Raw genomic sequence first — 25,372 nt, 5'->3', positions numbered from 1 at the left:
AAGCCTATAAAACTTTTAGAAAAAATACAGGAATAAATCCTTGTGACATTGGGTTAGACACTGGTTTCCTAGAGCACAAGTGACCCAAAAAAAGATACATTGGATATCATCAAATATTAAAACATTTTTTTGCTACCAAGGTTACCATATTAGTTTCCGATAGTTGCTGCAACAAAGTTTCACCAGCTGTGATAATTGACTAAGTATAATTAGCTGGTTGGCCTAAAACAGCAGACACTTATTTTCTCATTGTTCTAGAGTCTAGAAGTCCAAAATGAAGATGTTAGCAAGGGTAAGCTCTTTCTGAAGCCTGTAGAGGAATCCTTCCTTGTCTCTTCCTAGCTTCTGGTGTTTTGCTGGCAATCTTTGGCATTCTAGATTGAGTACTCCAGTCCTCTGTCTTCACGTGGCATTCTCCCTGTATCTATAACCAAATTTTCCCTTTTTTTTTTTCTTTTTCTTTTTTTTTTTAGAAAGAGAGGCAGGCAGAGAGAGATAGGAGGAAAGCAGACTCCCTGCTGAGCAGAGAGCCTGATGTGGGGCTCGATCCCAAGACCCTGGGATCATGACCTGAGCCAAAGGCAGAGGCTTAACCCACTGAGCCACCCAGGTGCCCCCAAATTTTCCCTTTTTATAAAGATATCAGACATATGGGATTAGGGCTCACTCTACCTCATTTTAATGTGATTACCTCTGCAATCAAATACATATTCTGAAGTGTTTGGGGGTTAGGACTTCAATATATCTTCTTGAGGGGGATAGAATTCAAAACACATAACAGAGTAGTATCAAGGAAATATAAAGACAACCCACAAAATAGGAGAAAATTATATATCTAATAAGAACCTTGTATCTAGGGGCGCCTGGGTGGCTCAGTGGGTTAAAGCCTCTGCCTTTGGCTCAGGTCATGATCTCAGGGTCCAGGGATCAAGTCCTGCATCTGGCTCTCTGCTCAGCAGAGAGCCTGCTTCCCTTCCTCTCTCTGCCTGCCTCTCTGCCTACCTGTGATCTCTGTCTGTCAAATAAATAAATAAAAAATCTTTAAGAATCTTATATCTAGCATATAGGAAGAACTCCTATAACTAAATAATAAAAAGGCAACCTAATTGAAAAATGAGTAAAGTATTTGAATCCACATTTCTCCAAAGAAGATACACAAATTACCAAGAAGAACACAAAAAGATACTCAATATCATTAGCCATGAGGGAAATAGGAATCAAAACCACAATAAGATAGCCATTTTGTACCCACTAGGATTGGCTATAATTTAAAAAAATGGAAAATGGTAAAGATATAGAGAAACTGGAAAACTTCTATATTGCTGGTGGGAATGTAAAATGGTGCAACTGCTTTGGAAAACAGTATTACAGTTCCTAAGAATATTAAGTATAGAACTACCATATGATCTGACAATTCCACTCTTAGATAGATGCCCAAGATAAATGAAAACACATGCCACATAAAAGCTTATACAGTTGACCCTTGAATATCAACAGGGGTTTTAACTGCCTGGGCCCACTTGTATATGGATTTTTCCTGCAATACAGTACAGTACTGCAAATATATTCTCTTTTGATTTTTTCAATAACATTTTCTTTTCTCTAGTTTACTTTGTTGTAAGAATACAGTATATAATATACAAAATATATGTTAATTCACTGTTATGTTATTGGTAACGTAACAGTAGACTGTTAATGGTTAGGTTTTAGGGGAATCAGAAGTTATACCTGGATTTTTGACTGTGTGGGGGCACTGGCACCACTAATCCCTGTGTAGTTCAAGGGTCAACTATACATGAATGTCATAGCAGCATTATCCGTAGTAGCTAACATGAAAACAATCCAAATGGCCATCAAATGATAAATGAATAAACAAAATATGGTCTATTCATGCAGCGAGTATTATCCAGCTATAAAGAGGGATAGAGTACAACAAATTACAACTTGAGTAACTCCGGAAAACATTATGCTAAGTGGAGGAAGGCAGTCACAAGAGACCAGTTATTGTATGATTTCATTTATATGAAATGTCCAGAATAGGCAAGTCCATAGAGGTAGAAAATATATTGGTGGTTGCCTAGGGCTTGGGAGGCAAGGAAGGCCAGAGAGGAGGTGGAGGAAAATGAGGAGTGCTAATGGGTGTGGATTTCTTATGGGGTGATAAAAAAGTCCTAAAATTACCATGGTGATTATCACACAACTCAGTAAATGTACTTCAGAAACCATTGAGATGTACACTTTAAATGGGTGAGTTATGTTGTATGTGAATTATATCTCAGTAAAGCAGATTTTAAGAACCTTAAGAAGACTGAGGGGTGGGGCATCCATTCCCATCCATCCCGGTTTATGTATAGGCCAAAAGGAATCTAGAAGTTATGTATCAAAATATTAAATGATCTTTGGCTTATAATTTTTCTTCTTTTTGTGCTCTTGAATTTTCTAATCTTTTTATAATAACATTTATTATATTTTAAGTATAATAAAATTCACTTAATTCAATTAAGTGAGAGTGAAGAAACAGCTTTCTGCTGTACAACATGACAGATACCAACAGACAAGAAAATTTCAAGGTGGCATTAGTGGAAAAAGTAGTGAGTTCTGAATAAAAATTATTTTATTTTAGTTAACAGTATTACACCAGTGTTAATTTTCTTGTTTTGATCATTGTAGTTTGGTTACATAAGATGCTAACATTAGGGAAAGCTGGATTGAGAGTATATAAAACTCTCTGTACTATTTTTGCAACTTCTCTGCAAGTCTAAAATTAGTTCAGGAGAGAGCAAAAGAAAAGAAGAAAACTGAGTAGTCTTTTGTCTCTGCTTCCTTATTGCTCTTTCCTCTCAGTTTCTTGTCATCTGTCTTCTACCTCCATTGTTTTACCTGGAAGTCCCCCCTCAAAGTTTATTAGAAATCTGTTGGTTTTTTTTTTTTTTTTTTTTACTTTCTTGACCTCTGAAGTCTGACACTATTGTCTTCTCCCCTTGATCTCTGCCCCATTTTGTATTAGAAAGCTCTGCCATTTTTTCTCTTTTGTTGGTTGGACATTGTCTCTTTCACTTTTTTTTTCCCTCCATCTTCCATCCTCAGCCATTTTTACCATCTTAGCAATTGCATCCAATTGCATCACCACTGTATGGATGTCTTTTTAAAAAACCGTTTCACGGAATGGGAGTTATTTTAAACAGATGAAAAGAAATAGGCAAACAAAAAGAAAATAAACCTAGAGAGCTCCCATCATTTAAAATCTTGGTATATGAGTTCTAGACTGTATGTGGACTGAGACTAGACATCCTCAACCCTCAGTCTTCTTTAAGTTGTCAAGCCATTATCTTGAAATTTTTAATTAGGTTTTTAAAAAAAATGGTCAGAGGAGAGAATTAAAGGAGATGGCAAATGCGCATGGTAAAATCATAGGCCATCACTTTCGGGGGGCTCATGATCTCACACTTGGATTATTTCAGTAGTACTCTGATGGGTCTCCCTGACTTTGATTTCTTTTTCACATTATTTTTATAAACTTACTAGAGCCATGGATATTTCACATATCACCCTTTCCTTGGAGATTTTTACTGGCTCTTTTTTACTCTGAGAATAAAGTCAAAATAAAGTAATAGCTACTTCCTAGAACTATGGTGTCTGGAGTGAGGTTTATACTAGATGATCCATTAAGATGTAGGAATATATTAAAAATTCTATTTATATTTTTAAGTTTATCCCTTAAATATTTTTTTATTTTTATCCACGTTATATTATATGTATTGTATTAGTATAATAGTACACATATATAATTTATAACTGAATGCATAGATAGACATAGGAGGTACATGTACATCTTCAGTGAAAAAACCAGAAAACAAAAGAGCACTACCCAGCGATGGGGTAAAGCAGTGGGGGAAAGCGGTGGGATCATAAGCTTGTAATTGGTATGTTAAGTTTATGAAAGGGAATTGTTCATATATACAGATATATATGTGTGTGTGTGTATTTATTTATTTACTTATGTTAAATCCAGGGGAGTTGTTTATATACACATACATACGTACATTGCCCGCATGCACGCGCGTGCACGCGCGCACGCACGCACACACACACACACACATTTTTTTAAGTAAGCTCTATGCCTAACATGGGACTTGAACTCATGAACCCGAGCTCAGGAGTCACATGCACTGCTGACTGAACCACCGAGGCACCCCGTTTATGTATTTCAAAGTTAAATGGTTAATTCTCAGTAGTGGGAAAATAGGAAATTGTTATTTTTCTTTTCATGCTTTCTATACATTTTGTTTTTCTATTTCCACAAGAAAGAAATGAAGTTTTTACTATCTTTCAAAGCTTGATTTCTTCAGAAACCTCTGCTGCAGCTCCAGCCAGTAATCTTTTTCTTCTCTAGATGCCAGCAGCACTTACTTGTGTCTTCATGGCAGTTTTACTCTTCCTCAGGCAAGCTGTTGCGCATGCGCTATGTTAGACGCTGGTTAGGTGCTGGGGACACAAAGGCACGCACTGTTTCAGGGAGTCGTGTCTTGTTTTTAGGGAAGAAAAAGACGCAATGTGTTGTAATGGTACAGAGTGCAGTCGAAGCACAGGGGGACCATCTGGAAGTGAGAGAATTATCTTGAGGACTTTCAAGCTTCTTGAAAACATGAGATGAAAACAAGAATATGAAGGCTTTTTTGTGGAATATTTTTGGAGAGGGATTGAGTTGGGTTTTATATTACTTGTAACTGCAAGTCATAACGTCTACTTTTTTTTACAGAGCATGTGTAATTTTGATTTTTAAAAATAGGTAACAAGTTCATATAGTAAGCAATCAAAATGGCATAAAAAGTTAGACATTAAAAAGTCTCAGTGCTTCCCATGGCTCCACTCACCCCATTCCCACCTCCATATACACCCTGTTGGTAACCACGTTTATTATGTTGCCTTATCCTTCCTGTGATGCAAACAAATATAAGTAAAGATTCTTAATTTTTTTTTTTTTCAGGAAAATTCCCAGATGTTTCAAGGTAGACCTTGCAAGAATATGTACCCTAATGAATATTTTCCTCATGGAATAACAAATGGAGCTAGTTGGTATAATGTCCCAGGTAAACATTCTTTAATATCAAGGCCGTATAACTTGATGGATTTCCTGTCGCCCTGGATGGTGCTGCTTCTTACTGATTTTTTAATTTTGAGAAAATATCATTCTTTTAAAAATATTGTTTAAATAATTTAAAACATTCAAATAACCTTTTCAACTATTTTTTAATTTGGTATAATTGGAGTTTTGAGTAAAGAGATTGTACTAAAACTTTATGAAAGTGTTATATTTTACCTCTGGCTGTTACTAAAAAAAACCTTAGGTGTGCTAATAAGAAGTGGGTAAGCTATACTTGAATTCTTCTTCAACATGAAAGTGCAGGTGTCTTACCTGTACCATAAGCATCAAGAAGCTCTTAAATGAGCTTATCACTGTTTCTCAACCAATGTTGAGAAAAGATGGATTTGACTTTTTTACTAGGAATGTTGTTTACTTTTTGGGATCTGACCTAGTACTACTTCTTCAGAGTTACTGATTTTAATTTTCTATCCTTCAGGTGGTATGCAGGACTGGAACTATTTACAAACAAATTGCTTTGAAGTGACCATTGAGCTAGGTTGTGTGAAATACCCATTTGAGAAAGATCTGCCAAAATTTTGGGAACAGAATCGAAGATCTCTAATCCAGTTTATGAAACAGGTAACTATTTAGGAATGAAGTATGAAATTTCTCCCAAGAGCTAAAATACTTTTGTGTGTATATTTGATTTTCACACAGTGATTTTCAAATACACCCTTCTGAATTCAGCCTATTCATGGTTCAGTGTGTTTATCTAGAAAACTCATGTTGAAAATGAGTTTATTTGTATGCATGGGGAGGAGTTGAAAATGATTAAACAGGATGGTGGTGATTTGCTTTAAAAAAAAAAAAAAGGATTCTATATATTTATTTGGGAGAGAAAGAGAGAGTGCACAAGTTGGGGGGAGGGGCAGAAGGACAAGCAGACTCCCTGCTGAGTGCAGAGCCTGATGTGGGGCTCCTTGTGGGGCTCGATCCCAGGACCCCGAGATGATGATCTGAACCCAAGTCAGATGCTTAACTGACAGCCGACCAGACACCCCTGCAGTGGATTTTTTAGAATAAGGATACCTATATCTTTATCTATCTATCTCTTATACCTGTATCTTCAGGTGCCATTATCTTACAAAGAAAAATTAACACTAATTCCCTAATATTACCTAGTACTTAGTCCACATTCAAATTTCCCTTTCTTTTACCCCAAACTGTCTTTTCATAGCTATATTTTAGAACCAGGATTTAGTCAAGGTTCATGCATTGCATTTGATTATTACATCTCTTTACTCAACTTTAATCTAGAACGGTCCTTCTGTTTTTTAAAAATGACATTTACCTTTTTTGTTTTAAAGATTTATTTATTTGTTTGAGAGAAAGAGAGTGCAAGCAAGTGGGGGGAGGAGCAGAGGAAAAGAATCTCAAACAGACTCCCTGCTGAATGTGGAGCCCCAACATGGGGCTCAAAGTGGAGCTCGATACAGGGTTCAGTCTCTTGATCTTGACCTGAGCCAAAATCAAGAGTCAGATGCTCAACTGACTGAGCCACCCAGGTGCCCTGACATTTCCCTTTTAAAAAGGGCAGGACAGGGGGTTCCTAGGTGGTTGTGTTGGTTAAGTGGCTGCCTATGGCTCTGGTCATGATCCAGGGATCCAGCCCTGAGTGGACCTCCCTGCTCAGCGGGGAGCCTGCTTCTCCCTCTCCCACTCCCCCTGTTTGTGCGCTCTCGCTCTCTCTCTCTGTCAAATAAATAAATAAGATATTTGAAAAAAAATAATAAAGAGGACAGGGCAGTTCTTTCTATAGAATGTCCTATATACTGAAATTGTCAGATGTGCTAAAGTTTAAACAGTGTTATTTATATTCCTCATGATAAAGACAAACCTAGGATGAAAAATTAGCCTTTCAGAAACTGAAATATTTTGCTTAATAGGTGTTTACATCTAGCTTTACTCTCAACTCCTAAATTCCTATTTGTTCCATATGTTTACTTTATTATCAATCTGTTATTTTGGATAAGAGCTCCCAAAATAATTAGATGATCTTTACATTGACATTTGGGTATCCTTGTACTTTATCCAGGTTCATCAGGGTGTCAAAGGATTTGTCCTAGATGCCACGGATGGCAGAGGTATATTAAATGCCACGATTAGTGTTGCTGAAATTAATCACCCAGTGACTACCTACAAAACTGGAGATTACTGGCGTCTCTTGGTTCCAGGAACTTACAAAATCACAGCATCTGCTCGAGGGTGAGTGAGTGAATACTTTGATATTAAGGGCTTGAGGAAAGACAAACATGGTTCTATTCTAGAAGGTTATTGCCAGAAAGCCCTAGAGAAGTCAAGCAACCTTGAGTTTAATGCTGGGAAGTTTAGAGCTGGTTACACATTTGATTCTCTTCCAGTGATAAAGTGAGTACATAAACTGTCAGATTGAAGAAATCTATGAAATTCTGCACTTTGAACAGGTCCCTAGGCCCTATCCAGATGTAAAGCTCTAGTGAGTGATTCCTTCACTACTGGTAACAATTCTGGGAAGTGCCTATTAGTTGGGAAAAAAGAACAACTGTTCTGCTGCATACTTCTAGTCATGTTGTCCAATACTACCACCACTTTACATTTGTTCCTTTTTAAAGCTCTTTCACACTTAGCTTTAAAAAGGAACAAATGTAAAGTGGTGGTATGTATTGGACAACATGACTAGAAGTATGCAGCAGAACAGTTGTTCTTTCACACTTTTTTTTCCCTATCCTCACCTAAACCACTCTCTTTTTTTATTTTAAAAAAAATTTTAATATGTGTATAGTTGACACCCAATGTTACACTAGTTTCAGGTATATAACATAGTAATTCAACAAGTCTACATCTTATGCTCTGCTCACCACAAATGCAATCACTGTACAATGCTGTTACAGTACCATTGACTATATTTCCTGTTTGTACCTTCCTCCTTGTGACTTAATTCATTACATAGCTGGAAGTCTATATCTCCTGCTCCCCTTCACCAATTCTGCTCACCTCCCCTCCTGCAACAGTCATACTATTTTATTTATAGGTCTGTTTCTGTTTTTTGTTCATTTGTTCATTTGTTTTCTGAGATTACATATCTAAGTGAAATTGTTTGGTATTTGCCTTTCTCAGTCTGACTTATTTCACTGAGTATAATACCCGCTAAGTCCATCCATGTTGTTGCAAGTGTCACGATTCCGTCTTTTCACAGCTGCATAATAGTCCATTGTGTATATACACCGTATCTTCCTTATCCATTAGTCTATCAATGGACACTTAGGTTGTTTCCATATCTGGGCCATTGTAAATAATGCTGCAGTAAACATAGGGGTGTGTGTATCTTTTTGATTTACTGTTTTTGTTTATCAACATTGGAATTATTGGATCGTAGGGTACTTGTATTTTTAACTTTTTGAGGAACCTCCATACATTTTTCCCTAGTAGGAATTTACATTCCTACCAGTAGTATAAAAGGGTTCCTTTTTTCTCCATATCCTCACAACACTTGTTATTTCTTGTCTTCTTGATTTTAGCTGTTCTGAGAGGTATAAGGTGGTATCTCATTGTGGTTTTGATTTTCATTTCCCTGATGATTAGTGATGCTGAGGATCTTTTCACGTGCCTGTTGGCCATCTATATATCTTCTCAGGAAAAATGTCTATTCAGGTCCTATAGCAATTTTTAATCAGATTGTTTGGAATTTTTTTGATGTTAAGTCATAGAAGGTCTTTATGTATTTGGGATATTAACCCCTTATTGGATATAATCATTTGCAAATATCTTCTCTCATTCAGTAGGTTGCCTTTTTGTTTTGTTGTTGATTTCCTTCACTGTGCAAAAGCGTTTCACTTTGATGTAGTCCCAATCGTTTACTTTTGCTTTTGATTCCCTTGCCTTAGGAGATATATCTAGAAAAATGTTTCTATGGCCAATATAATATAAGAAAAATTACTGCCTCTCTTCTCTTCTAGGACTTTTTTTATGGCTTCAGGTCTTATATTTAGGTCTTTCATCCATTTTGAGTTTACTTATGTATATGCTGTAAGGAAATGGTCTAGTTTCATTCTTATGCATCTAGCTGTCTGGTTTTCACAGCACCATTAATTGAGAAAATGACCTTTTCCCTATTGTATATTCTTTTTTGTGATAGATTAATTGACAGTGTATGTATGGATTTATTTCTGGAATTTCTATTCTGTTCTATTTTTGTGCCACTACCATACTGTTTTGATTACAACAGCTTTGCTTGAAATCTCGAATTGTGATACCTCCAGCTTTGTTTTTCTTTTTCAAGATTGCTTTGGCTATTCGGGGCCTTTTGTGGTCCTATGAATTTTAATACTCTTTGTTCTAGTTATATGAAAAATGCTGTTGGTACTTTGATAGGGATTGCATTGAATTTGTAGATTGCTATTTAGGTAGAATGGACATTTTAACAATATTCTTCCAACCCGTGAGCATGGAATATCTTTCAGTTTGTTTGTGTCATCTTCAATATCTTTCATCACTGTTTTAAAGTTTTCAGAGTAAAGGTCTTTCCACCTCTTTGGTTAATTTTTTTTTTTTTGGTCAAATTGTAAATGGAGTTATTTTCTTGGTTTCTCTTCCTGCTACTTTGTTATTAATGTATAGAAATGCTACAGATTTCTGGGTATTTTGTTTCTGGCAACTTTACTGAATTCGTTTATTACTTCTGGTAGATTTTGGGGTAGCCTTTAGGAATTTCTGTGTATAATATCATGTCATCTGCAAAGCAACATTGTAACTTTTTTACCAATAGGGATGCCTCTTACTTCTTTTATCTGTTTGTTTGATTGATTGCTGTGGCTAGGACTTCTGGTACTAAAGTGACAAGAGTGGACATCCTTGTCTTGTTCTAGATCTTAGAGGAAAAGTTCTCAACTTTCTGCTCTTGAGTATGATGTTAGCTGTGGAGGGTGTGGAGTATGATATTATGTTATTATGGAGGTATTGCTTTGGTGAAATTTTCTTTCTTATTTCTAATTCTCTAAGAAAGGCACTTTCATCTTTTTTATAAGTTTTATTTCTACAAAGATACATTTCCTCAAAAAAGAGAAAATGAACTTATGACTTACTTCTTTGGAAAAAACTCAATTTTCTTTATCTTCATCATCCTTTACAAAACACCTGACTTTTTAATTTGAAACTCATCATTTTTACCCTCTTGTAGTTCTCTTTGTTATGTTTTAGTAAGTGTAGACGTTACCAGTGGATATTTTCCCCTCCCCTTACTGGCTGTCTTATTTCTGAAGAGTTAGTTTGGACATTAAATTGAAGTAAGGGTAAGTACATGAAAACATTTATAGTTACTACTACCTTTTTTTAAAAAAATGATTTTGAATATCTAGTGGTCTGTGAAGTGGATGGATTAGAGCTTCACACTAATGAGAAATGAAATCTTTTCTGTTTTTCTTCTATTTTGGCATAGTATTAGAAAAACAGAAACAGCAAGATATCTGAAAAAATAGGCCAGGAATTATGTATTTGGTAGATAGATAATGTGCTAAGTTAGTAATATCTCTCAGATTTTTCCAGCTATGTACTCTGATGACAGGTAAGTGAACTCAGATTCCAGGAGACATGAGTTATTTACTGCAAATATGAACTTTCTTTTGAGGTCATATATTTAATCTTAAAAACTCATTCACATTTTACAGTCTACCCATGTCTGTTCTTTGTTAATTAATGTTTAAAACAAATAATAAATTATGCAAAGTTATATATTTGACTCTCACAGGGTTTATCTCAAGGATTCACATATCCTCTGCAGACTGGGTATTCCCACTGCAGAATTCTGGTTCTGATCTCTCCTTTATTTCAGGTATAATCCAGTTACCCAGAATGTGACTGTGAAGAGTGAAGGTGCTACTCAGGTCAACTTCACACTGGTTCGATCTTCAGCGGATTCAAGCAATGAATCAAAGAAAGGAAAGGGGGATCGTACCAACACTGATGATGTCAGTGATCCAACTACTAGAGAGTTTGAAACTTTAATTAAAGACCTTTCGGCCGAGAATGGTTTGGAAGGCCTCATGTTACGGTCCTCCTCAAATCTGGCTCTTTACCGATACCACTCATACAAAGACTTATCAGAGTTTCTGAGAGGACTTGTGATGAACTACCCACACATCACGAATCTCACCAAGTAAGTGCCACACTCTCACTGCTTTTCTTTCTGTCCTTTCATCCCCCCCCCCTTTTTTTAAGAAGTTACATTCTTTTTTTTTTTTTTTTAAGATTTTATTTATTTATTTGACAGACAGAGATCACAAGTAGGCAGAGAGGCAGGCAGAGAGAGGGGGGGAAGCAGGCTCCCTGCTGAGCAGAGAGCCCAATGCGGGGCTCAGTCCCAGGACCCTGGGATCATGACCTGAGCCGAAGGCAGAAGCTTTATCCACTGAGCCGCCCAGGCTTCCCAAGAAGTTATATTTAACATAAGCCATGTTGAATGGTTCTTGTAATTTATTTGGGACCTGCATAGAGAGAGAATTGGAATTTACTTATTTTGAAACATATGTTGCTTAGAGATCTTTCTAACACTGACTCTGGAAAGTGTTATGAAGAACACTGGAGAATTACTTGTTAGATTAGCAATGGATGGTCTGTGCCTCCTGGAAATGTAAAATTACTCTTCCTCGTAATTACTTTGACTGAATAAAAAACGCTCTCCACTTCTCAGCTGCACATTCGTGTCCTGACTGTTACTTGGTGTGTTTTATTTTGCTGAGGGCAAGGGACAAATTTGGAACTGTGAGCTCTCCTGCCAGAGATCATTCTTTTTTTTTCAAATAGAAAACGAAGCCTGGTTGCTATCATTTTCTGTACTCACAGTTGCTATTCCCTGAAGACTTAAGGACAGTGTGTGATTGAGGGTCCTGGAAAAATACGCAGTACTGGCTTAAGCAAAGCTGATGCTGAGCCAGCCTGTATCGTTACTTTCTGTGGCTGCCCTGCCTCACTTTCACTGATTGTAAATCTTCTGTAGGTCTCGTTACAGTGACTCGGAAATTATTTTCTTCGTTTGTTGACTCCTGTTGTCTGCCTGTGAAGGGCTTTATTCTACATTTTCCCCTGAGTTTCGTTTTAGTTCTCTTCTACATACTCATGAGCATTATCTAGCCTCTGACATTTTTTAAAAAGATTTTATTTACTTATTTGACAGAGAGGGAGATCACAAGTAGGCAGAGTGAGAGGGGGAAGCAGGCTCCGCATTGAGCAGAGAGCCTGATGCAGGGCTTGATCCCAGGACCCTGAAACCATGACCTGAGCCGGAGGCAGAGGCTTAACCCACTGAGCCACCCAGGCACCCTGCCTTTGACATTTTTACCCTGTTTTTCTTCACTGATCCTTCAAATTTTACCAGTACATTTAGCTTCTCAAATACTGGTTTATAAAGTTTCTAGATGCAAAGAGTGATACTTACTTTGGCAATACCAATTACCTCTCTTCCTCAACTCATTCTCGAATATTTCTGCCCAATTCAGGTTTTAATATTGTCCATCTTAGTGCTGTATAGAGCTTATAGTCTTTTCTTATTTTAAAAGAAAAATTCGACATTATTTTTGCTATCCATTACTTAGTTCATTTAAGTTTTTTTAACCTTCCAATTCAAGACGCACCTTTTAGTTAAGTATTTTCCCCCAAATAGGCAACACCTGCCAGTGGTGAGACACAAGACAGTTCTAGGTGGTCTACCAATGGGCACTAAGTATAGAATCATGGGAAACCAATAATTTTTCTGTTCTATTAACCTGCCTCAATTTAATGCTAATATTTTTTTCTATATAACTCTTGTAAATCTTACTTTGTATAAAAGAAAACAGGTCTTAAGCTCAGAACTCTTGGGCAAGCACAGCACTTTAAATGATTTTTGCTGCAATACTAGTATTGCATTTATAGTAAAGTATACAGTGTCTTATTTATGTAAATTAATTTACATTTAGAAAGTAAGGTTCTGTACATTTGTGGATATATAAATTTTTCCTAAAAAATTTAAGTTAGTTTAAAAGACATATGTTAGCTAAACAGTAGTATAGATTAGAGAAGGTAGGGCAAGTACAGTGAAGATGGTATGGGAATGACTGAATTTGGAGGACCGGTGAACCACGTCATACTCTTTCCTAAATCAGATAATATCTCACTTGTATTTGATTTTCTTTGGTCAAGGGAAACTAATTTTCTTAAGGTTTTCTGACTCAATGACTCATTCTTTAAAGACTTTTAAAGGCTTTTCATGTTTGTTTTCATGTCTTTTTAAAAATCTGTATGTCAGCATTAACAGAATCCTTGATTACTTCTGACTTGTTGTTTCTGGTTTTTGAAAGTTTGGGACAGAGCTCTGAATATCGTCACATTTGGTCCCTCGAAATCTCCAATAAGCCCAATATATCTGAGCCGGAAGAACCAAAGATCCGTTTTGTTGCTGGTATCCATGGAAATGCTCCGGTTGGAACTGAACTACTTTTGGCTCTGGCAGAATTTCTCTGCCTAAACTACAAAAAGAACCCAGCTGTCACTCAAGTAAGAGAATAGCCTGTTTTGACATGCTTTAGAAAGAAAAAGCTGTCACACATTGAGATGAGTGCACCATTAAAAAAATTTCAGGGGCTTCGGGGGTCTGACAAAGGGGTCAGAAACCACTGCTTAGTGGCTAGTCAGTAGAACATGTAACTCTTGATCTCAGGGTTGTGAGTTCAAGCCCTACATTGGGCCTAGAGCTTACTTTAAAAAATTTTTTTAATTTCCTATTGGATTTTACACAGAGGCACTTTTAGTGCATTACAAACTTTTTAAAAATGGACCATCTTTTTCTATCCTCTTTGGTAATAGCATCTTTCCATTACATTTCTTTGTGTGTAATTAAGAGGCATAGAAGAAAAAATACTAAAGATTTGCATTCAGTCCTTTATTCCTTTATTTAATAGTCAAATTACTCTTCCTTTACTCACCATTCTGTACATTCTAACTTGAGGGACTTCCATTGCTAGTTACTTATAATTAGGATACTATATTGAAAATGATGTGGAAGACAAATAGTTTTTCTTTTTATGTAAGAAGTTCAAAATTATTGGACATCTTAGCTGCTTAAATTTTAGAAAAAGCAATATGGCATTGTCTACTTTAGCCACCTATGACTACAGAAAAGAACTTTGATCCAGAGGATTGGTCATGTATGATTGAATAACCTAGTTCCATGTTGTCTTAAAGAAAGAAAGAGAGAGTGTGCATCCTCCTAGAGCACTCACTAATTGGCACTGTCTATATAGACTTTAGGAAAGGAGAAAGGAACTAATATTTGTTTAATACCTACTATGTGTCAGGAGCTTATACCGAGTACTTTACATGTGTCATAATTTAATCCTCAATTTATGTTATCTTCATTTTACAGATCTAAAAACTGAGGAAGAGATATTTGATAACTTACAGGGGCCACACAGCTAGTATGTGGTAAAACTGGGATTTAAACCCAAGCGTGTCTCACTCTAAAGTCTGTGCTCTTTTGTTTTACCATACTGCCTCCCCTAAAAGAAATTTGGGAAGCTTTTATGTCATGATTAGGATCAGAAAGCACCTACGGGATTAGGTGAGATGAACTTCAGTCAGACTTGACCAAAAATTATTTTACCATTTTCAGCAAAGCAAATTGTATTGATTTCCTAATGTGAGTTGTAAGGAGTATCCCAGGGACATTTTGTTGTTCTTTTTTTTAAAAAATGGGAGAGTATCTAGGATACTGGGTCTCAATACTGCCTACACATTGGAAACATTTGGGAAGTTTTTAAAAATACGTGTACCTGGAAAAAAAAAAAAAAGTGTACCTGGGCCCCATCCCCAAAGACATCAGTATTCCTTTAAAAGCTCCTTAGGTTATTCTAATATTTGGCCATATTGCTACCTACTCATATTATGGTTATAAGAGACTATATGTCCTAGGTAAAACTCCTACCAGGAATTTCAAAACTTCTAGTTTATGAGAATTTTTCTCATTTGGTCTAATTAGGCTTGAGGTAGTACTCTCACTCTAGATTGCCATTTGTTTTCAGATAAATAAGGGTCAGAATTATCTGGCAAGTTCAAGAAAATATACACATACCCAGAGACCTGTAGCAAAGCTCAAGCATGTACACTTTAGAAAAATATATCTCTCCCAGGGGAAGAAAGTTAAGAACCAATGAATTTAGCGTCTCTGATATTTTCAGTCTATAGACTGTTTTAACAGAATAAATAAGCCAGGGATCACTTATTCTGATTTGCTCTCTGAAATAAATAGGATAAAGTATATCAGAAATTAGTTAATGCTGCATATGTAGGTATTGATGCCTATAGATTATCCGAAGGAGAAATTATTATGAGTAAGACAAGTATCTACTTCTTTTTTTTTTCTTTTGCTGATTTCAGCTCTTCTGTCTCATTGTTTCCAGACATACACTAATACTTGTTAGACTATGCATTTCAGTTTTTAATCTGGAAAATACAGTCTGTTATTGGTTTCAGCCAGTGGTCAGCAAAGTTTTTCTATAAAGGGATAAATAGTATATATTTTAAGCTTTGTGGGACAGCTGATCTGTGTTGCAGCTATTCAACTTGACCATTGCAGCACAAAAACAGTCATATGAATGGGCGTGGTGGTGTGCCAATAAAACTTTATTTACAATAGCAAGCAGCTGGCTAGATTTAGCCTGCAGGCAGTGGTTTCTGACCCCTTTGTACGTCATCAGGATGTCTCTGGGAATATTAGTTGTACAGTAGTTTTATATTTCTTTTTAAATTTGTTCGGAGCAAGAGAGAATTTTCTTTCTATCTATCTATCTATAGAGAATTTTCTATTTATTTTTAGTCCTATGTTTTACATCTGTTTAAAACAAGAAAGACTTTCTGTTTGAGGCATGGAAGGGTATCTTATGATCCACATAGAGCTAACTGATTTCTCTTTCTGTTTTAGCTGGTTGACAGGACTAGGATTGTGATTGTCCCTTCTCTAAATCCAGATGGGCGAGAGAGGGCACAAGAGAAAGACTGTACTTCAAAGAGAGGACAAACAAATGCTCATGGCAAAGATTTGGATACAGACTTCACAAGTAAGCCTGATTGTTAGGCCATTAAAGTACTTTGCAGATAATTTTATTTTTCTTTACTAAGAGATTGATAGATTGTGTAGATGCGTAATAGGGTTACTTTCCTTCTAGGTTGTACATATAACATATAAATGACAAGCTAGACACTTGTCAAATTTTTCTCCTTTATAATTTGTAAAAGTAATTCAAGTTTTTTCTTAGAAATTCAATCAATAATATTGGAGGGGTTCCATCACTAGCCATACAAATAGGTATATTTTCTCTCTCTATCCCTGCATATACACATGTATACACACATATACACCTGCACACACATAATGTCTGTGTATGTTGATTTGATGGAGTCTTTGATATTGACTTAAATAGGATCATCAACTGTACATATTGTTCTGCAACTTTTTTCATTGAGCATATCTTTATCACTGATCTCTTTCCATTTCAGTACTTACAGATTTCTAACATAGTCTTATTAATGACATCTTACTATGCTGTTAATACTCTAGTTTATTCAACAATTTTCCCGTTAATGGACACTTAGCTTTTTTCTAATTTTTTGCTCTTGCAAACTGCACTGCGAAAAACATCCTGATTTTTGAAAGTTTTATTTTCTTTCAAAGATGGGTTATATAGTCTCGATATTATTTTTTAAAAGAGAATATATCCATCCCTTTTTGTTTCCAAATAAGCATTTTCTTAAATTTGCTTAGATCATTAACCTTTACACATCATCTGAAGTATATAAAACTCAAGATAGGGGCGCCTGGGTGGCTCAGTTGGTTAGGCAGCTGCCTTCGGCTCAGGTCATGATCCCAGCGTCCTGGGATCGAGTCCCACATCGGGCTCCTTGCTTGGCGGGGAGCCTGCTTCTCCCTCTGCCTCTGCCTGCCATTCTGTCTGCCTGTGCTCGCTCGCTCTCCCTCTCTCTCTGACCAAAAAAAAAAAAAAAACCTCAAGATAATCTACTTTCTAGAGTGTATCTTTTATGCTGTTGAGATAGTGGCTTGTAGAGTAATAAGGTATTTATATATATATTTTTTAAATTAGCCTCTGATTGTGTTCATGTACAAAGTATTTTCTTAGATATTCATACTAAAATTTTAAAACTTGTTATTTTATGTTTGACTTTTATATTTTTTAGATAATGCCTCCCAGCCTGAGACTAAAGCCATCATTGAAAATTTGATTCAAAAACAGGACTTCAGTCTTTCTGTTGCTTTAGATGGTGGTTCAGTACTAGTCACATACCCATATGACAAACCAGTACAAACAGGTATGTAGAATGTCAGTTTATTATATGCTATTCAAGCTTAGATAGGAAATTCCAATTAAGTAATGTCCCATCTAAATTTTTTCAAAATCGTGAGCATTTGTGCACACTCCATGAGCAAATAACCAACCTAGGAAGATTGTACATATATCAACAGCTTAGTTACTTGGAGGAGAGAGGTCAGATCTAAAGATGAGAATTGCACCCCCCAGCTTAAACTTTGACTGGCTGGTTGCACTTAAGATGAGATGAACACTGCTTATTGAATCTGTCTGGGGCTATTGTATATGGAGGTAGTTTGTGTTGTTTTCAATACAGCTTGAAAGAATTACTGTTGTAGGCCCCAGTTGTCCTAAAATGTAGTAAAATACACCAAAACAAGTTTGTATTTTAGTGTGGTAGCCTCTTATGTAAACTAACCATTATTACCTTTTAATATAAGGAAGATGTATATCTTCTTTGTCTGATTATCCTGGGTGAAACAGAACCATGTGGTTAATTATAATAACTCCTCGATAAACTTGGGTGGGGTACAGGATTTACTAGAAGGAGAGAAAGATGACTTTTGTATCAATGAAGTTGAACTTGGAGTAAAATCTTTTGAATTTCTCCAACTTCTGAATTTTTCTTTGTACAGTGGAAAACAAAGAGACTCTGAAGCATTTGGCATCTCTTTATGCAAATAATCATCCGTCCATGCACATGGGGCAGCCCGGTTGCCCAAATAAATCAGGTAAATATTTTCCATACCCTTTGTTCCCTGTTGCTGCTTTTGGGTATAGAGGGTGTCTTACTTTAAGGTCTTGTTAATCCTATATCCCTCAATGCTTTTATAGATGAGAATATCCCAGGAGGTGTAATGCGTGGAGCAGAATGGCATAGCCACTTGGGCAGCATGAAGGTATGCTCTATACAATACAGTGAGAATTAAATTATAATTATTTGCCATTCAGTGACAGAATAGGTGACTTTTCTGATACAATCAAAGTGAATGGCATCTGCTTCATGGCTTTCTTGACAAGACAGCCCTCAACCTCTGACAGCATTTTTTTTCTTTCGTTTTTGCCGTTGCAATCTTTTTTTTTTTAATTTCTTTTCAGTGTAACAGAATTCATTGTTTACACACCACACCCAGTGCTCCATGCAATACGTGCCCTCCATAATACCCACCACCAGGCTCACCCAACCTCCCACCCCCCTGCCCCTCCAAAACCCTCAGATTGTTTTTCAGAGTCCATAGTCTCTCATGGTTCATCTCCCCCTCCAGTTTCCCTCAACTCTCTTCTCCTCTCCATCTCCCCATGTCCTCCATGTTATTTCTTATGCTCCACAAGTAAGTGAAACCATATGATAATTGACTCTCTCTGCTTGACTTATTTCACTCAGCATAATCTCTTCTAGTCCCGTCCATGTTGATAACAAAAGTTGGGTATTCATCCTTTCTGATGGAAGCGTAATACTCCATAATGTATATGGACCACATCTTCCTTATCCATTCGTCCGTTGAAGGGCATCTTGGTTCTTTCCACAGTTTGGCGACCGTGGCCATTGCTGCTATGAACATTGGGGTACAGATGGCCCTTCTTTTCACTACATCTATATCTGTGGGGTAAATACCCAGTAGTGCAATTGCAGGGTCATAGGGAAGCTCTTTTTTAATTTCTTAAGGAATCTCCACACTGTTCTCCAAAGTGGCTGCACCAACTTATATTTCCACCAACAGTGTAAGAGGGCTCCCCTTTCTCCACATCCTCTCCAACACAGGTTATTTCCTATCTTGCTAATTTTGGCCATTCTAACTGGGGTAAGGTGGTATCTCAATGTGGTTTTAATTTGAATCTCCCTGATGGCTAGTGATGATGAACATTTTTTCATGGGTCTGTTAGCCATTTGTATGTCTTCATTGGAGAAGTGTCTGTTCTTGTCTTCTGCCCATTTTTTAATATGATTATCTGTTTTGTGTGTGTTGAGTTTGAGAAGTTCTTTATAGATCCTGGATATTTCTTGTAAGTGGAATCATATAATATTTGTCCTTTTGTGCCTGGCTTCTTTCACTTAGCATAATGTTTTCAGGGTTTGTCTACTTTGTTAGCCTGTATCAGTATTCTGGTCCTTTTTATGGCTGAATAATGTTCTATTGTATGTATATCACATTTTGTTTATCAGTTCATCTGTTGATGGACATTTACGTTGTGTCCACCTTTTGGCTATTGAGAATAACAGGCAGTGAACATTTGTGTACAATATAAGTTTGAACCCTTGTTTTCAATTCTTTGAGGGTCCATACCTACCTATTGAATTGCTGGTCATGTCTGCACTCTATGTTTAGCTTTTTGAGAAACCAACAAACTGTTTTCACAGCAGCTGAACTGTTTTACATTCCCACCAACAGTGTACAAGAGTTCCGATTTCTCCACATCCTCACCAACACTTGTTATTTCCCTTTTTAAAAAAATTACAGCCATCCTGGCGGGTGTGAAATGCTACTTCATTGTAGTTTGGATTTACATTTCCCTGAAGACTAATAATGTTGAGGATCTTCTCGTGGGCTTATTTACCATTTGTTTTTTCTTTGGAGAAATGTCTGTTTCTCCGTTGTCTATTTTATTTATGTTTTTATTTTTATACCGTTGCCTATTTTTAAATTGAGTTGCTTATCTTCTTGCTGTTGGGTTATAAGAATTCTATATTTATTTTAGATGTCAAACACTTGCATTTGCTTGATTCACTGGTAGTTTCTCCCGTCATGTAGGTTTCATTTCATTTTCTTTTTTTTTTTTTTTTTTTTTTTTTTTTAATTTTATTTTTTTATGTGACAGAGATCACAAGTAGGCAGAGAGGAAGGCAGAGAGAGAGAGGGGAAAGCAGGCTCCCGGCTGAGCAGAGAGCCCGATGTGGGGCTCGATCCCAGGACCCTGAGATCATGACCTGAGCCGAAGGCAGTGGATTAACCCACTGAGCCACCCAGGCGCCCCTCATTTCATTTTCTTAATAATGCCCTTTGATGAACAAAAGTTTTTAATTTTGATGAAGTCAAATTTATCTTTTTTTTCTTTTGCTGCTCATGCTCTTGTTGTCATATCTAAGAATTCATAGCCAAATCCAAGGTCATGAAAATTTACCTCCATGTTTTCTTCGATAAGTTTTATTGGTTTAGCTCTTGTATTTCGGTCATTGGTACATCTTAAGCTGATTTTTGTATATGATGGGAAGTAGGAGTTCAACTTAGTTTTTTTGCATGTCGAAGTCAGGTTGTCCAGGCACCATTTGTTGAAAAGACTATTTTTTCCCTCATTGAATGGTCTTGGCACCCTTGTCAAAAATCAGCTGGCCATAGATGTATGGGTTTATTTCTGGATTCTCTATTCTATTTCATTGGTATTTATGTCTGTTTTTATCCCAATATCTCTGTTTTGATTGCTGTAGCTTTGTGGTAAGTTTTGAAATTAAAAAATGAGAGTACTCCAAACTTTCTGTTTTTCAAGGTTGTTTTTGGCTTTTCAAAGCTCCTTGCAATTCCATTTGAATTGAGGATTGGCCTTTTTTTCTTCTTTTTTTCTTTCTTTTCAAAAAATGCTGTTGGAATTTTGTTAAGGGTTGTGTTGAATTTGTAGATCACTTTGGGTTGTATTGACATCTCATTAGTACTGTTTTCCTAATCATGAGCTCAGTTATGTCTTTCCATTTACTTAGGTTTTCTTTAATTTCTTTCTGATAATATCTTTTTTTTTTAAATTTATTTATTTGACAGAGATCACAAGTAGGCAGAGAGGCAGGCAGAGAGAGAGGAGGAAGCAGGCTCCCTGCTGAGCAGAGAGCCCAACGTGGGGCTCGATCCCAGGACCCTGGGATCATGACCTGAGCCGAAGGCAGAAGCTTTAACCCACTGAGCCACCCAGGCGCCCCATCTTTCTGATAATATCTTAATTGGTTGTCCATCTACTTCAAATTAGTGATGAGTTGTTAGCAGATGGGTGGTTAGCTCATCATTTTATTACCATGTGCAACTAGAAATTTGACTTCATACTCATCTCTACCTGCCTTTCTCCTTTATTTACTAAGAACTTAACATGTGAGGCACTTTGCTCTACTAGTGATAAATCCTATCCCATTATACAAATAACCATGTTACAGAATTAACTGATTTGATCTCAGAGAGAGCAACTCTCAGTGTGCCATGAGAAGTTAAAGACAGAAAAGATTACACTTAGAGATACAGTCTTCTCTTCATAGAGAAAATGGCATTTGGGATGTAGAGATGGTGAAGCAGAACATTCCAGAAAGAGGAAGTAGTAAGGGCAGAGTCAGTAAGCAGTCTAGTTTAGTTAGAACAGGAGGTGTAATGGAGAGCGGCAGAAGACAAGAATGGAAAGAGAGTTTGGAGCTCCGAATACTTTGTTTTAGTAAGGAATGGGAAGCCCCTAAAGGTTTTGAGCAGGTATATAGTAACATGATCAGAACTAGCTATGGAAAAATTAATCTCTCAGCAGTGGGTTAGGATAGTTTGGAGGAGGGAGAGACTGTGGTGCAGGGAGACGAGTGAAGAGCAGCCTAGACAATAAATTATGAGGGTCTCAATTAGGGTGATGAAAATGGGAATGGAGTCAAGGGATGAAGTTACAGAAATATTGCAGAGATATTGACAGGATTTGGCAAATTATGAATGATGGTGAGAAACTGAAGTCAGACACAAGAGATTTCATGTCTTTGTGAGAACATGAGTTAATACCATTAACTGGATAAGGAGAAAGGACGGGTTTGGGGTTGTGGGGGGGAAGGTGGTTAAGTTAGGTTTTAGAACCTGTCCACACAAGCAGTTCCTGTACCTCGAGAATAGCTATCCAGGAAGCAGTGGCTGGTGTCACCAGTAGGGTGAAGGTATCAGAGGGTAAATGCTCGAGCTTCTGCCTCCAGGCTCCAAGAACAGCTGTAAAGTTCTGGAGTTGAGGGGGAAGCTGGCTATCCGAATGCACATATTTATTCACTGATTTATTCAACAAACCCTAATAAGCCCCCTCTACCTGCCAGCCACTGTGTCAAGCCCTGGAGATATAGCAGTGAATTAGACCTAGTCCCTAGTCTCGGGGACTCTCTTAGCAACACCATGTTTGTGACTAATTGTAATACTGAGTGGTTTATTTATATTAGCTGTAAAATGCTTTACAGATTCTTTGTTTATATCTCCCAAGTTTTCTTTCTATTCCATATGTTGGATTACATAGCCTCATTCTGATATTTATTAATTTTTCCACATCTGTTTTTGAATTTTATATTGCAGGATTACAGTGTCACCTTTGGCCACTGTCCGGAAATCACAGTATACACAAGTTGCTGCTACTTTCCTAGTGCAGCACAACTGCCTTCCTTGTGGGCAGAAAATAAGAAGTCTCTTCTTAGCATGTTGGTGGAGGTGAGCCTTTCCCTTTTAACTAGAAGAAAACTCCCAGGAATATGTTCAATGAAAAGCTTTATCAAAACAGGTTCTTAGTGTTTTACTAATAATTTATATTATTATTTTTAAATATATATATAGAAAGAGTTTTGTTGAATTTATATCACCTAAATAGGTGCCATGATTTCAGATATCTGGAATCTGCTGTAATTGATGTAATTAAACCCTGTGAGATGTTGCACATTTTTTCATTTGAATGTCATGCAGAGACAGCATACTGTGGTGGAAAGTAAATCCTCAAGACATCAGAAGATTTGGGTCCTAACACTTTACGTTTTGACTGTATCGGAGTTCTTTTATCCCTTATTGCTCTGAAGCAAGGAATGAGTAGCAAATAAGGCCAGAGTCAGTGGTAAAGGACGAACAAGTCAGTTTTATTGGTGGGGGGGGGCGTCGTTGCTTTGTTTGTGTATTGTTTTTGTCATGCCGCAAGCTATTGCCCTGAGAATATCTGGAAACAAATTTATATTTTGAATATTTTTTACAGGTTCACAAAGGAGTCCATGGTTTTGTTAAAGATAAAACTGGAAAACCAATTTCTAAAGCAGTCATTGTACTCAATGAAGGAATAAAGGTACACACAAAAGAAGGAGGCTACTTCCATGTGCTGTTAGCTCCAGGTGTCCATAATATCAATGCCATCGCTGATGGGTATCAGCAACAACATTCCCAGGTAAGAAACTCAAATTTAATAGTATCGTGTAAATTCTTAATCTTAATAGTATTCCTTTTTATTTTGAAACTCTTGTGAGGAGTAAAGAAATAAAATGTGTAACTAACTCTGGATTATGATATCTTGTTATCGTTCTGTCCTTCAGCAACAAAAAGGAGATTTTTATAACATTTTATATACTTCTGAGGACAATGACTATTCTCCTTGGTTTAGTATAAAGGCCTTAGGAATAGTTCTGGGATACAATTTATGAAAAGTTGTATTGTATGAAAAGTAAACTTTTTCAGAATTCTTTATATTGCATGAAAAGTTGTATGAAAAGTAAACATTTTCATGATTGTTACACTTTATCCCTCTAGGTCTTTGTGCATCATGACGCGGCTAGTTCTGTGGTAATAGTCTTTGACACAGATAATCGGATATTTGGTTTGCCAAGGGAGCTTGTGGTAACTGTATCAGGTAAAGAAATTTAAATTTTTAGTAGTTGAGGTTAAAACCAGTTCTGTTCCTGAAACCAATATTGTACTATATGTTAACTAACTAGAATTTAAGTAAAAATTTGAAGAAAAAAAAAATCAGTAAAACCAGTTCTGACATTTCAGTTTGAGATTGGATCACCTCCCCATCACCTGAAGCTGATCACTTTTCTTCTAATATCTCTTTATCTAAACATTTTTTTGGATTTTCCCGGAACACTGTTCTCCCATATGTGTGTTCTTATGGCTTTCTCCCACACGTTTTCAGGTCTATATTGAAATGTCACCTCTACACAGAGGCCTTCCCTGATCACCCTAGCCAAAATAGTCCCCCTAGAACTTACTACCACTTGACATTACATTATATATTTAGTCATTTACTTGTCTATATTTGATCTTTCCCACTAAAACATCATCGCTCTGAGCGAACAGGGAGTTTATCTACATTTCCAGCACCTAGGACCATGGCTGGCATGTAGTGGGCCTTAATGAAGAGTTGTTTACTGAATGAATAATTTGCTTTATATTAAGATTGTAAGTTCCTTGGAATTTGACTTATAGTCTATTTTTTTAAGATCTTGGAAGGAAGAAATATTTGTTTTCTCCAGGATTAATTTGTGCCATAGCTTGAATCACTGAGATTAGAAAGAAAAAAAAAATGTAGTAAAATAATAAGTGCTCTGCTGTATTGTATCTTTTTGACACAGAGAACCTTGGTTCATTTATAAGTGCAATTTGGACTTGACCCAGAATAGCCAAGTTTTATTATAGGGTGTGGGGGGAGAGATTCTTAGTTAATAGAGAATGGTATATTGGAAATATGGTCAAATCATAGAGTCTACTGTGGAGTGTTTAAAATAAGGAGTACTAGCTTGAATCAGATAAAGTGAATAACTTAGTGGTTAGAAACATAGGAGCTAGGAGTCAGCAGTGGTTTAAATCTGGCTTTCCCACCCATTTGCTGTCATGAACTTAATTTTTATTCTGATTTTATTATTATTTTCTGTTACTAAGATTCTTACTTTGATAACCTGTGTATAAATATTTTGAATAAATGAGGGGTTTGGGATGAGGTAAAATTTACTGAAAAGGATCAGTAGAAGTCACTGATAGAGAGCCCTTTGTAGAACAGTAGACAGTTTGGTTTCACTGTGGTAAAAGAAAAATATGTGTATACGTACACATGCACGAAGAAAGCTCTGGAAATATACTCATGAGAGTTGTTAAAAATGATCTCTAGTTAATGGAGATGTGATGTGGAGTTTTGGCTTGGGTTTTGGTGTTTTGTTTATCTCTAG

At 36.6% G+C, this 25,372-nt stretch overlaps 1 protein-coding gene across 1 annotated transcript in view; it reads left to right on the top strand.

Moving 5' to 3' along the window:
- LOC111151441 (carboxypeptidase D) overlaps window positions 1-25,372 on the top strand; it is a 79,755-nt gene that overhangs the window by 50,102 nt on the left and 4,281 nt on the right. Inside the window, exons 9-20 of the mRNA XM_022509444.1 lie at window positions 4,988-5,090; window positions 5,583-5,725; window positions 7,182-7,351; window positions 10,953-11,276; window positions 13,456-13,651; window positions 16,074-16,209; window positions 17,345-17,476; window positions 18,111-18,206; window positions 18,310-18,374; window positions 22,752-22,883; window positions 23,413-23,598; window positions 23,958-24,057. Coding sequence (XP_022365152.1) covers window positions 4,988-5,090; window positions 5,583-5,725; window positions 7,182-7,351; window positions 10,953-11,276; window positions 13,456-13,651; window positions 16,074-16,209; window positions 17,345-17,476; window positions 18,111-18,206; window positions 18,310-18,374; window positions 22,752-22,883; window positions 23,413-23,598; window positions 23,958-24,057 — 1,783 coding nt within the window. The remainder of the gene's footprint in view (window positions 1-4,987; window positions 5,091-5,582; window positions 5,726-7,181; window positions 7,352-10,952; window positions 11,277-13,455; window positions 13,652-16,073; window positions 16,210-17,344; window positions 17,477-18,110; window positions 18,207-18,309; window positions 18,375-22,751; window positions 22,884-23,412; window positions 23,599-23,957; window positions 24,058-25,372) is intronic.

This window comes from Enhydra lutris, unplaced genomic scaffold (assembly GCF_002288905.1).
Source record: "Enhydra lutris kenyoni isolate GAN:26980312 unplaced genomic scaffold, ASM228890v2 scaffoldscaffold26, whole genome shotgun sequence".
In the NCBI taxonomy this organism is placed as follows: domain Eukaryota; kingdom Metazoa; phylum Chordata; class Mammalia; order Carnivora; family Mustelidae; genus Enhydra; species Enhydra lutris.
This window is presented reverse-complemented; position numbering and strand designations above follow the sequence as displayed.